The following is a 14,378-nucleotide window of genomic DNA, read 5'->3' on the forward strand; positions in this document are numbered from 1 at the left end:
TCTATTCTTAAAACCAGCTATTCGAGAAAATATATATTTCATCATTTCAATATTTTCATGCGTATAAAATAACAATTACGCTAACTGAATTATTATTATTATTAGAATAAAAATAATTATAAAAAAGATAATAATTTAAATATTAAACTCATTACCATACCTAATCTGTTAGGTTTGTTTGGTCAAAACTTACGACAGAAAGGATTAATCACTAGTATTACGCAAAACAGAAAATAATCCTATTTGACCAAATCCCTTGCTCATAGTATATAACCTACAAGTCAACCAAAGGCGTCGCCTTCAAAAGTTCAGATCACACCCCTCTTAATTCTCTCCCTCACCTCACACCATCTCTGTGACTCTAATCTCAACGGCTTCCCTGTTGCCAGTTGCCACCCTCCACTAATTTATTTCTTTATATATACCGATCGACTCTATTTCCTCCCAATATCCGCAATTAAGCACTCCATCACTCACTCTGTGTTTGGTTTCTGCTCCCTCAATTCATCGACACATCTGCTTCCATTTCCTTCTTCAATGGATACACAAGGTCGTATGGAAGGCGATAACAACAGCGGCAACGGGAAGGTTCATTTCTGAATATAATTCTGTTTTCGTTTTATTAATGTTTGGTTTAGTTTACGATTGATCGATCAATCTCGACGACATGTTTAGATTTTTTTTTTCTTTTTCGAACGATCGATCTCCATGATCGAAAAACGTAATCTGAACGATCAGTTACGAAGCATGTTTAAGAACTTTTATGTGATCTTCGATTAATTATATGATTTCACGAGATCTGAATTGAGTTCCCGTTTTCACGATTTGATCAACGATCGACGATATCGACTTGAATCTGAACGATAGTTTGAGTTGCTTCTCGTGACTGTATGTATGTTCATGTGCCTTTAGCCTCAGGTGCCAGATCCGTATCTTCTCCAAAAGTGTAGGAGACCTAAAAGGCATTTTTTGTTTATAGTGAGGGGGTAAATTGCACATCATTTTGGGAAAAGATTTTCCATGATACATAGATAAAGCTGAAATTTTGCTAGGTTGTTACACGTTTGGTAAAATGTTATACAAATAACATTCAAAGGTAAAACTTTAAAGTATTTAAAAAAAAAAAAAAAAAAAACATTTTTTAACAAGTTTTGACAAGCTTATTCTTTTAACTTTATCGGTGCTTTGATTTGTTTATGAGCGATTCTTTATTCTTTATTATTATTACAAGTTTCGATTAGTAGTCGAATAATTTTTGAAAAATCAAATTATGTAAAACGTACTATTTATTAATCATTTATATGAATGGTAAAAAATTATTAAATACCCCCTTAATCAAATCAAATAAGGCACTCAATTACCAATATTTATAGAGAAATTAAATATCCTTCTATTTTTTGTTTTTACAAATCTTCCTTGTTTTTACAAATCTTCCTACCTAATTAAAGAATAACATGTGTAGCATTTAATGCTTATTTAATGAAATTTTAGTATAATAATATGACACATGTTTTGATTTAATTGGGTAGGAGGATTTATAGGAATAAAAGTATAGGGATATTTAATTTCTCATGTTATTATTATTATTTTTGGTAACGAAATCTTTTTGTTAATTATATTGAACTATGTTTTTAAACAGTACTCATCATTAAAAATAAAAATAATAATAATAATAATAATAATAATAATAATAATAATAATAAACTACAGTACTATAAACTTTCTGAAATATCAGGCCATAATTAATTGTTGCCATTTTGAACAAAATAAATCACTACACTTATAAATAAAGCTATTCATCATATTTAATTTATCAATTTTATCATATAATGTAAAACAATAAATAGCATTAAATGATTATTTTTTTATAATAAATCACTACACTTATAAATAAAGCTATTCATCATATTTAATTTATCAATTTTATCATATAATGTAAAACAATAAATAGCATTAAATGATTAATTTTTTATAAATATTTATTATCTTCATACATCAAAAAGTTAAAAATACATTACTCAATTGATCAAATAAGGAAGAGATCTTAAAGATATTTTACATTTAAACCTTATAAGTTATAATCACCACACAAAAATCTTGCCATGCTAGAATGTTGTATACACGTGATTTGAATATTATGTATCCTTTAAAGAAATGCTTAGCGTGACACAGGCTTTAACGTGCCCGAAATGATTTCCGTTCAATGCTTCTAATTTTCAACCCTTTTCTGATATATGCGAAATATTAATAACGAAAGTTTATTATAATAGTTACTTTTTCATTTCTTTCTTTTGTAATATAATATATTTTTTAATAGATGTAGTCAATTAAAAATTGTCATCAGAATACGAAATTTATTAATAGAATAATCATTTTGGATATTCATATTAGAATATTAAGAATAAAATACTAGTATACTACAACAAACAAATAAACAAAAGTTGGTCGTTATCTTCGGGTTTTTCCTTGGTTGTGAAACCCTTTTTTTCTTTTTCTTTTTGTTTTGTTTAATGTATTGATTATGTGTAACAGGTTGACAACAGAACTGCAAGAGAGAAAGCAATCGACGAGTGGCTTCCGATTACTTCCTCAAGGAACGCGAAATGGTGGTACTCTGCCTTTCACAACGTCACCGCCATGGTTGGTGCCGGAGTTCTCGGTCTCCCATACGCCATGGCCCAACTTGGATGGTCAGTCCTCTCTCTCTCTCTCTCTCTCTCTCTCTCTCTCTCTCTCTCTCTCACACACACACACACACACCGGAGTTACTTTAAATTACATGAAATTCAGGGGTCCTGGAGTAGCAGTACTAGCCATATCCTGGATTGTAACTCTATACACATTATGGCAAATGGTCGAAATGCACGAAATGGTTCCAGGGAAACGATTCGACAGATACCACGAGCTCGGCCAGCATGCATTCGGCGAAAAACTTGGTCTTTACATCGTGGTTCCGCAACAGTTGATCGTCGAAGTTGGCGTCAACATAGTCTACATGGTTACCGGAGGAACATCCCTCAAGAAATTCCACGATTTGGTTTGCAGTGAGTGCAAGGAGATTAAACTCACCTACTTCATCATGATCTTTGCTTCTGTCCATTTCGTCCTTTCCCATCTCCCTAATTTCAATTCCATCTCCGGTGTTTCTCTCGCCGCAGCAGTCATGTCCCTCAGGTATGCACACAACATGTTCGTCGAAATGTCAAGTAAACGAAAACCAAAATTAACACTATTTACGTGATCTCATCCAGTTACTCTACGATCGCGTGGTCTGCTTCTGTGAAAAAGGGCGTTCAACCAGATGTTCAATACGGATACAAATCTAAGTCCGCCATAGGCACAATGTTCAGCTTCTTTAATGCATTGGGTACAATTGCTTTTGCATACGCTGGCCACAATGTGGTGCTGGAGATCCAAGCCACCATTCCTTCAACCCCTGAAAAGCCTTCAAAAGGTCCGATGTGGAAGGGCGTGGTGGTTGCTTACATAGTCGTGGCCTTGTGCTACTTTCCGGTTGCTCTTATTGGATATTGGATGTACGGAAATGCTGTCTCCGACAATATCTTAATCAGTTTAAACAAGCCCACTTGGCTCATCGCGATGGCAAATTTGTTCGTTGTTGTTCACGTTATTGGAAGCTACCAGGTTTGCATTTCTATGTCAGAATAAAGAAATAGTTTACACTTCAGAAATATATTTTATAAGGGGTTTTTTGTAATTTACTTCTTGTTGTTCACGTGTAGATCTATGCCATTCCGGTATTTGACATGATCGAAACTGTGTTGGTCAAGAAACTAGACTTCAACCCTACTTTTATGCTTCGATTCATCACTAGGAATATTTATGTTGGTAAAGAAATTTCTTTAGATAATGTTATGCAATTAATTGTTATACATTTTGTTGATATAAAACTAAATCTGTCCCTTGGTTGCAGCATTAACAATGTTCATTGGCATCTGCTTCCCATTCTTTGGTGGACTTTTGGGGTTCTTTGGGGGATTTGCATTTGCGCCAACCACATATTTCGTAAGCAGCTGTTTATCTTGTTTTGCATTTGATTTATTTGCTCTATGGTATCTAATTACTTTGTTCTTAATGATTCAGTTACCTTGTATCATGTGGCTTACCATCTATATGCCAAAGAAATGGAGCTTATCATGGATTACTAACTGGGTATGTAAATGTAACCACAACATCTGCAAACACATTGTTCATTCTCTTACACTGCTAGACTAGACAAACTTTCTAGGACTATTTTTCGATTAATCTTTTCGGGTGGGACCAGTTCTCATGCAAATGCAGTACAACGTGTTTGGTCTTGCGTAACAAACTAACTGGCACTTGAAAACATTATCAATGAGTTTGATAATTATTTCAGTTGACACTTGTCTGTGTGTCTTACTTTGCAGGTTGCTATTGTGTTTGGTGTTGCATTGATGATAGTATCGCCTATTGGAGGATTGAGGCAGATTATTATTGATGCCAAAACCTATGAATTTTTCTCTTAAGATGGAGTTCTTATTAGATTAAACAAGCTGAGATTTCCATTTTTAGAGAAGTCAAAGAGGCTTGTAAAGATATGGTTTCTTAATTTTTAGGTTTATCAAATATTTAGAGCAAAATAGTGAGCTTTCGAACTGCTTCCATTCGTTCATTATACTCTAAAGTCTAAAATTGAGTTATTTGCATGTGCATAGCTATACATGTGTGTATCTGTGTGTTTATATATACATATATTTCCACTTTAATTTGTAGGTGTGGTATGCATGCTTCTAAAAAAACTGTGACTTTCTATCTCGATCAATTCCTCTACAATATTGATATCGTATAGAATGTGGAGGCAAACACCAAATATAATTTCACATCATGATACGAAATGTGTATCAGAAAGATAGTAACTTTAACAAACTTTATATGATTGCAAAGTTAAGTGGCTATGCCACTATTGAAATAACAGAAGTTTCCACTTCTGTATAATTTCCTTTATCTTGCACATGCTCATCCAACATCTTGCGTAATTTTAACAAGGAATCATAGTCAAAATCATCAATATCAACTTCAATTTCATCCTTGCCAGTTTCATTTCCATTTGAAGCATGTTCCTTGAGAAAATCAATGATCTGATCTGGCAGATTTTCCAGATGAACTTCCAGATCCCTACTGAGATTATGCTTCTCTTCATCAATCATCGCCATGGTAATCTTGCTCTTTTTAGATGGATGCATCACCTTAATCTTGCTCTTTTTAGATGGATGCATCACCTTCCCTAAATCCATCTCTTCAACAACTGTCTTGTTGGGGTTCATTCACAGGGATTTTCTTTTCAATGGGTTTCCACCTTTGCTCAAAAAACTTACTGAGAGCAACTGCCTTGACATGGGCATGATTGCCTGGAGGGTTATATGTCATGGCATTGGTGAAAGTAAGTCTTACATCAGCAAGGAAGTCCATTGGGCTTGAATATTTGTCTGATCCAAGTTTTTCTTTTATAGTTCCAAAATCCATGGGATTCTTGATCACATCGTAGTAATCTGGAATGTTGAATTCAATAATATCAACGGGTTTATTGAACACCCAACCATGTCGATGCAACATCAGCTTCTTCAACAAGTTCTTACACTGTTTCCTAAGAACCGGACTGAAAGTCCCCTTGTTCTTTGCACCTCGTGGTTTTATTCTTGAAGATGAAATTGTTACACCATGAGTACTATGAAGGTCAAGTCTCTTATGAAGTGCCCTAAGCCCCTAACCTTGTCAAGCTCCATTGTCAACTGAAGTAACCATTTCTGCTTCTCAGTAAATGAAATCTTGTATAAAGGGACAACTTGCACCCGTAATGCAGAGAGCAGCTTCATCCATTTCTTGCTGGTGGTACTTGAATCCCGGTGATTGGATATGTTCATGCTACCCTGCCCTGTCAACCCAGAACTACCTGCTCCGGTTGATTCAATGGTGGAAAGAAATCCACCAGAATAAGCATCAGGAACTCTGCCCTTCTTTGTCATAATCCAACTAAAACTTTACACCCAATTCACAATCAGTGTAATCAAAACCGATAACACTGTTCGTTTAACTCTAAACATAAACATAAGGAAAACAAAGTACGTATTTGAATACCAATTCCCTTTACACTTAGAGCATTCGTCTCCTATTTGAATTGCTAAATGTTCGAAATTTTAAGCATTTGTTAGATTAATACCTTCTTTGGGATTTTGAATTTGCTAAATGTTTGAAATTTTAAGCGTTTGTTTGATTAATACCTTCGTTGAGTTTTTTACTGTGAGAAGGGTAACGTCTCACGTAATTGCTCTAAATCCAGAACGTTGATTTGGGAGAACTTTTGAATCGACGATACAAACCACGCCTCTGAGGTAGCTGTGTCTTTTAGACAAGGCAAATGATGAATTAGCCTGTTAACTTGTTATATAAAGAGCCCAAGCTCCAATCCTTAACCCTGGCGCGATGTGGGACTTACGTTCTGTTTCTGCTCAACTTCCTTTTATAAACCACCAACTCCTCTTATTTTTCTTCTGGCGAGCGATGTGGGATAAGTTAAGCTAGCGAAAAATATTTCGTAGTTACATCTCATTTGCTCAAATCTCTTATTATATTTAAACTTTTCGTTAATTTATTTTTTATTAGAAATTATAAATATGAGATGTTGCATATTATATACATAAACAAAATATATATGGCGTCATCTGGTTTTTAAGAGCTGGTTAAATCCATTAAACCATCGAACCACTAACATAACCGGTTTGATGTAGTTTTGATTTTCAAAACATTATCTATTGCTTATTCTTGCAACTATTACGGGTTTAAGGCTATACATAGTGCACGAGAGGATTGTTACATATAGAAGATGACCACATAAGCCAAACACATTCCCATCTGATTCTCACAAAGGTTAAGAAATGATCTTCATTCATACTCACCGGTGGGAAAACAAGAGATATAGAGGAGAAGAAGAGTGAGATAGAGAGAGGGAGGAAGGAAGAATATTGTAACCTTCCGTAGCTACACTCACAGACCATCACACAGAGTAGGATGTTGGGGTGGTGTTTGGAGGTAACTCACGCATGGCTTGGGGGTGCTTAGTCACGTTACACAATGAGTTTTTAATTCATTCTAGATAAGCTATAGTCCATAGACTTCAACGAATTTAACCATTTTATGGATGTATTACCAACGAGGCCATAAACTGTTTTGTTTCCTAATAAAGTTTGTTAACAATTAACATATTAACTATAATTATTTTTGCAAACCATGGGACCAAAACTGCATTTTATTTTGATTGTTTTGTAAGGTCGTCTGGTGCCCAAGATAAAGGCATTTGTGGTCTAGCTGGCCACGAACCACGATCGTGCATACCATCCCGGTGGCTTGCCGTGGCTCGTGATTGTGGTGGTTCGTGTTGGGGAGGACGGGAGATGACGACCAATCGTGCACACCATCTTGGTGCCTGGTCGTGGATCGTGATCATGGTGGTTCCAATGTTCTAAAAAGCTCGTCATGGCACGCCACAACTCTAAGGCTTGCACCTGCCGCCAAGCTTTGCTGAAACGTCGCCTTAACTCATATATGTGTATAAAAATGAATAATAGTTGAAAATACATATAAAAATATTAATTATATTGAAATTTGCCGCTTAAGTCACGCCTTACAAACGTCGTGACTCGCCAAAACTCAGAAAAACTTGAGGTTTGACATTACCGCCAAGTCACGCCTTACGTTATTTAGAACATTGGGTGGTTCATATTGGGGAGGATGTGGAGGTGGAAGGAGGTTGTGATCGTGAAAACCATAACGAATGATCTAATTGTTAATATATTAATTATTTTAAAAAATGGAAGCAGGAGATTTTAGAGAAAGAGGAGGATTTCAATTTTCACTGAAAGTGTACCCTAACACTGTCTTCGACTTTTGTTTGTCTCTTTTGTCCCTTGGCTCTGGGCCTCTTGTCTCATGTCTCTTTACTTTATCAGTTCAACATTGTCACCCAGCAGGCAGGCATCCAAGAATCGATGAGCACCGATACCTAACTAGCCACGCCGCAACACCACCAAACCATCGCCGAAGGTCCCAACATCTCTGGCGAGAATCCAGCAGGCAGCAGCGGCACCTGCAGGAGGTATGTAATTTTTCTTTGTGTTTGTTTTTTTATACTTCTTGAAACTCTCGTCATCTACCATTTCAAATCAGTTAGAAATCTTTGTGGCGATTTCCTAAAATCTTTTTGCGTTTGTTTGTATAAGTTTATTTGTGTTTGTTCAGTTGCAAATAAAGTTTATTTGTGTTTATTCAGTAGCAATTTGCAGTAGCATAACCTCAGTTTTTTTTTTCCATTCCTGATATTTGCATACCCCGAGTCTTTTCAGTAGCAATTTCCAATAGCATAACTTAATTTTTCATTAGCAATTTCTAGTACCGGTAGCTTAACCTCAATTTCGATGGACTTTCTTCTTTTTCTTCTTCTTCTTTTGACAATAGCAATTAGCACACTATGGTGTTTTAAAATTAAAGGTATTTAAAACACACATAAAAACTACACCAAAGTTATGTAGTTTAAAGTCGCACCAAGATACATGGATTGAAACCCAAACCAAGTTATGCAGTCTAAAGTCGCACCAAGATATATGGATTGAAACCGAACCGTAATCGAATAAAATTGCACCACATAAAAAAACCGAAAAAGTCACATCGCTTGGTGTAAGTAACTATACAAACCACCTTGTTTTAAATAGCATAAAGCACTCTTAAGCGCTAAATGCTTTAGGAGCCGAATCGTTAAGCGGTAAGTGACAATGCTCGTTTAAAGCACACATAGCTTCCATGAATTTAAAAAATATGAATATATTTATACATAATTATAAAATGCATAATGCATATCACAAAAGTGGAACTCATGTGAAACTCAAACCATCTTAATTTCTAATTCCTAAGCCTTAAATCCTAATATTTAAAAATGTGCTAAACTATCATCCTCATCAACTTTGACAACATCATTTCCTCCCTCATCACTATAGACTCCAATATCTTCTTCCATCTCATCTTCATCCACCAAACGTGTATGAAATAGTTGACTGGATAGAGCTTTTCATTTATCTCTTCTCCATCATTTTGTACTTTTGATGCTCTAGTTAGATAGTTAGCACCAAAGTTGTTAGCCACATCTCTCCAATCTAAATATTCACCCACAAAAATTGCCTCATCCTTATTCTTATCTCCTATTCTTTCCATCAACCGTTGCTTTCATGATTATTTTCTAAAATTACGGCCTAATGGGATTTTTCTCCTTTATCTTTAGCTCGATGCACCAAGGCATGATTGAATTTGACAAACACGATGCCATTCAATCTAGATTGTCCCAATCTATTCATTTTATTCGTGTGAAGCTACAAGAAAGAAAATTAAAAAAAGAAATGTAAAAACATATTTTTATAAATAATATAAAAAAAATCATCTTAAAAAACAAATTTTCACTATACAAACCAGATTTCCAACAGCAAATAAAAACAAATTTTTAGTGAAAACAATTTTTTATTAAATTTAAGTATTAAACATATTTTCACTAATTCTTGTTTAGCCTTCCAAAAATCCGTTTGAAGTCGTTTCAATTAGCCCATTAAAAATTTTCAATGTGATGATGGCATGGAATACAATAAATTTGCAACATTGTACCCACTATGTTCTTTCATTCTCACAAACTTTTGGCACCATCTTGGTTTTAAATAACATGAGACGCCCTTAAGCACTATAGGCTTTATGAGCCGAAGCGCTAAGCGAAAGCGCGCCCGCTTAAAGCACATGAGGTGCTCGTAATTTTAAAAAAATGAAAATGCTTATAAATACTTAAATTAAAAATCCCTAAAATGTATAATGTTTAATGCATATCAATTCCAGAAACTAATTTGAAAAATAAAGTATCTTCTTAAATCTTAAGCCATGTATCCTAAATTCCTAGTAAATAAAAATCCACTAAACTATCATCATTGTCAATTTGGACAACATCATCTCCTCCCTCATGACTATAGACTCCAATATCTTCTTCAATCTCATCTTAATCCACCAAACGTCTTCGAGATGGTTGATTGGATACATGAGTTTTTCCTCTATCACTTCCCGATGGTCCGACTCCGGGCGTGTTTGTCATGGAGCATTTGAGAGCGTTTAGAAGTTCCTAGCTTCTAGCATTTGATAAAACATCCCGTTTTGAACAAAAAACCTCGCTTTGCACTACAAGTTTTTAGCGTTTAGCTTGAACAAAATGTTCCAAATCTAAAAACAATCTCACATAGTGTTTATGCTACTAGCTAGTTTTACCGAACGTGTCCTCCGTCATTTTGTACTTTTGATGCTCTAGTTAGATAAATAAGCTCACAAGCACCAAAGGGGTTAGCCACACCCCTCCAAGTTAAAACATTTTTTTTGTAGTAATATTAAAAAAAAATCAGCTTAAAAACAGATTTTTAGTATGAAAACCAAATTTCTAGCAATAAAAAAACAAAATTTCAGTAAATAACAAATTTTCATTAAATTAAATAGATTTGCAGTTAAAACAAATTCCTAACAATAATAAAAAGCAGTGTTTCAGTAAAAAAAAAAAAAAAAAAAAAGTAGGTATAAAGAAAATTTTACGTGTTGAAAGACACTCCAATTTATCTCGTAACTTGTAGCCCTACAAGTTAGACTAAGGACCCGTATGACAAACTTTTTAGATTAGGAGCCGAAGATCCACACGATTCCCGCCAATCAACTATTAAAAAACAGAAAATAAACATAAATATATAGAATATAAATTACCAAAAAAAATCATGTTAGGTAGCGTTTGTTACCCGGTGATTTTGTCATCCTATACCTAATAGCCATGGGAAGAATGAAGAGTCCTTGTGTGTTCCGACATTTGTCTAACTCTTATGAAATCTCATCTTGAATTTCTTGGTCGGGAACAAGCCTCGTAATGCAATCATACAAACCTTTTTCAATTACCTCACAAGCTACCCCAACAACGTCATTATAAAAGATCCCTGGGTTTAAATGTGTCCCACTACATGTAAAGATTTATGTAGTTGGCATTCCCACCTACAATCTATTTTTTCAAAAGTTTTCTTGTAGTTATTCGGGTTTGAAAAACTATCGCAAATTGCTCCCTGACCCTCTATCTATGGTCCGATAAATGTAACCCATAGCCAAATGTTTTTCTCCATCAACCATTCTAAGAACTTTCAATAGGGACCTGTTAACATGAGAGAATAAAGGACGTTCATCCAAAATCTTTCTTGCATAAAGTATTTTTCTTTTTCACATCACATCCGTAGTCTATATACCACTTGGATTTTCCTACTCAGATTGTTTATTTGTTTGTGGATTTGGGCAAGAGTGATGAAGGACGTGGCAAATCTTGTTATCACCTGCCTACGCAAATTTCTTTGGTTGGTGAAATTTGTCATCATGTTTACAACTTACAAGAGGAATATGAATATATATACCCATTTGCTAAATTGACCTTTGTCTTTCCCATTATTGGTTTTTGGTACTTTGATTTTGAGGATTACTTTGTGGCTTAAGTTGGAGTGGTTATCGTTATTAAGTCTCAATAAGGCAAAGGCATCAAGAATGCCTCTATTTAGGTTCAACCATATATGCCTTGAGTATCTTGAAATTTACACATGGATGATCCAACACATAGTTACCTAATTCGCTCAGAAGGCCACGAACTCCCTACCAAATTGTTTCGTACCGTACGAAAGCGTTCCGAACGTGACCTAGATCGCAAACCGGTATGGTGTCGAGATAGTTCCCAATCGGAATCTGGAATGAGTTTGATTTAGTAATCCAATAGTTCCAAAGCACAATTTTGGATTCAATTTCTAAAATTAGTACGCCGGTTTTTGATTTTGGTACACCGATTTTTGGAATGGTGGGAAACTGCCGACTGTTTCTTCATCGACTCTTAATTCTTCTGATTCACCGAACCATCTTACACACTAATGTTTAGTTTCTTATTTTGAGTACTATAATTATGTATATAATAGTCAATTTAAAATCATCTTCTACAATGACTGTTTGTGTAGTTTGTACCACCGTTCCAATTTCCGATTTCTAGAAAGTCTATGTATTTACCAGACTAGCAGTAACGTGTATATATACCTACAAATACATTCTGAATTCCATCATCTAAAGATTTTCTACACTTCTACTCTTCTCCTTCATTGTTCTTATTATTCTTCAGTTTATGTTCTATTTTTATTTCACGAATTAACTCAAAGTTCATGTTTTGGTTTTGGAATTTGGTACACCGTACCATACTAAATGGTACACCGTACCGGGTTGTTCCAAAATGAACCTACCCCCTCCGTATTGGATACGGTTAATATGGCGAACTGTGTTCCCGATCCTCGTTCCTGTACCGGAGCGAACTGCGAATTAGGTAACTATGATCCAACATAAGCACTAATGTTAGACATAAATAAGAAACAAAATGACCATAAAATAGTTTCAGATGAGAGCAATTATGTAATTGAGAACGCAATAGCAAATCTAGGCCACATCTTGGTTTTAAATAGCGTAAAGCGCTCGCTTAGAGCACTAGATGCGCCCCAAATTACACACACACACACACACACACACACATATATATATATATATATATGGAAATACTTATAAATACTTAAAAATCACCTAAAATCATAGTAGTATCATATTACATTCCAAGTAATACTAAGTTATAACTAGAAATCGTCTAAACTACCATCGTCTTTATCGTCAACTTGGACGACACCATCTCATCCGAACCTATTCTGTAAAAGTAACAAAACATAAAACAAATTAAATGATTCATTAATGCATACAGAAAACAAAACTACAGATTGATTGAGCTTGACGTAACAAAAAATAGTAAAAATCATCTGAACACAATCAAAACAAAAAACAAAACACATATGACTAACAAATAAACATAATAATTGTTATTAAACCCATGGCCTATCTATCAAGAAGAAAACAAGCAAAACAATGAAAGGAAATATCAGATTATATACCTATACTCAAAACATAACAATCAATTATATACTCAGAAGTCAAAACATAACAATCAAACAATGTAACATACTAACATATATAACTATATTCTTAAAAAGTTGCGTTATGCATGATAAAAAATAACTTATGAACCATGAGTATGACTTAACAGTTAAGTAAAACAAGTTAATGTTTAACAATTTAACTGAAAACATATAAATATAATGATCCAAGTTCAGACTTCATACTATAAGAGTTTCAAGTTTCAAACTTGAGAAGAGAATAGAATTGGAATTGAAATAGAACTAGTAGAAAGGAATGAAAGTAGAAAACATACCTTAATGGGAGCAGAGTTGATTTCCGATTACTAGGAGAAGACGAGTTGGAGTGGTGATACGATCTGCTTTGTTTTGTGTAATTGTGCTTATTGCTAAATACCCTCGATTCTTCGTTTCCATCTTTATTTATTTATTTAAACATGTTGGCCAACCTAACTTAATTAAAAGCCAATTTTCTATTAATTAACCTAAGCGCCGAAGCGCAAAGCCGTAAAAAGTGGAAAACACAACCTACTAAGGGAATCGTGTCACATTTCATTACTTGAAGCTCTTTAGGTCATCGCCTGGGCACCTAGCACATTGAGCGCGCCTACTCGACGCTTTTTTTAAACTAGGGCCACATTTATTTTTCCTGCAAAACGCTTCAGCGTACCGGCGCGATGGGTAAATGTAATATTCATATGTGAATATAATGAAAATATATTTTCGCGTTTACAACCACCGCAACCACCACCACTACTGCTACCCCTGCTACCATCACCACATACGCACACCAACCACCATATTCATATATGAATATACTTATTCATATATGAATAAGTACCAACACCTCTGCCATCCACCGCCACTGCCACCATCACCACCACCACCCTCGTCAACGCAACCACCACTAATACCACTACTATCACCACCACCGCTACCCCTAACATTACCACCAGCTTCCCCACATACCGTTATATTCATATATAAATATAATAACTTGTGAATAGACAAATGCTTATTCATATATGAGTATACTTATTCATATATGAATAAGTATATACTTATTCATATACGAACATGGTTATTTATATATGAATATTATATGTTTCGTCATCCTGGTATGTTGGAGCTTAAGCGGTAGATTCAAAATATGTGGCCCATATATGTTCTTTAGCACCCAAAGTGTATCTTTTAGCTAAGTAATGGATATTAATATTTTGGATCAACATACATGGTTTCTAACATTAAATCCATCTAATATGTTTTTCCTACTCCGGTTCATATTCCATGTTTCATTGAATTTTGTTAAATTGGAAT

At 34.7% G+C, this 14,378-nt stretch overlaps 1 protein-coding gene and 1 pseudogene across 2 annotated transcripts; one reads left to right on the forward strand and one right to left on the reverse strand.

Annotated features, from left to right (window-relative positions):
* The first annotated feature begins 289 nt into the window (after positions 1 to 289).
* LOC145032273 (lysine histidine transporter 1-like) lies at positions 290 to 4,702 on the forward strand. Of its 2 annotated transcripts, XM_078981030.1 has the most exons (8): positions 292 to 588; positions 2,533 to 2,690; positions 2,791 to 3,174; positions 3,252 to 3,645; positions 3,744 to 3,849; positions 3,935 to 4,026; positions 4,105 to 4,173; positions 4,410 to 4,702. In XM_078981030.1, exons 1-8 carry the CDS (start codon positions 538 to 540, stop codon positions 4,506 to 4,508), a joined length of 1,353 nt encoding a protein of 450 aa, XP_078837156.1. In that variant the 5' UTR covers positions 292 to 537; the 3' UTR covers positions 4,509 to 4,702. The 2 variants fall into 2 exon arrangements, with proteins under 2 accessions (XP_078837157.1, XP_078837156.1); XM_078981031.1 differs by lacking the exons at positions 4,105 to 4,173; positions 4,410 to 4,702 and having other exon boundaries at positions 290 to 588; positions 3,744 to 3,845.
* Positions 4,703 to 4,763: 61 nt separating this feature from the next.
* On the reverse strand, positions 4,764 to 14,042 carry LOC145030282 (transcription factor GTE8-like; annotated as a pseudogene).
* Between the last annotated feature and the right edge of the window lie 336 nt (positions 14,043 to 14,378).

Source organism: Lactuca saligna, chromosome 2 (genome assembly GCF_052625555.1).
Source record: "Lactuca saligna cultivar CGN05327 chromosome 2, ASM5262555v1, whole genome shotgun sequence".
Classification (NCBI taxonomy): Eukaryota; Viridiplantae; Streptophyta; class Magnoliopsida; order Asterales; family Asteraceae; genus Lactuca; species Lactuca saligna.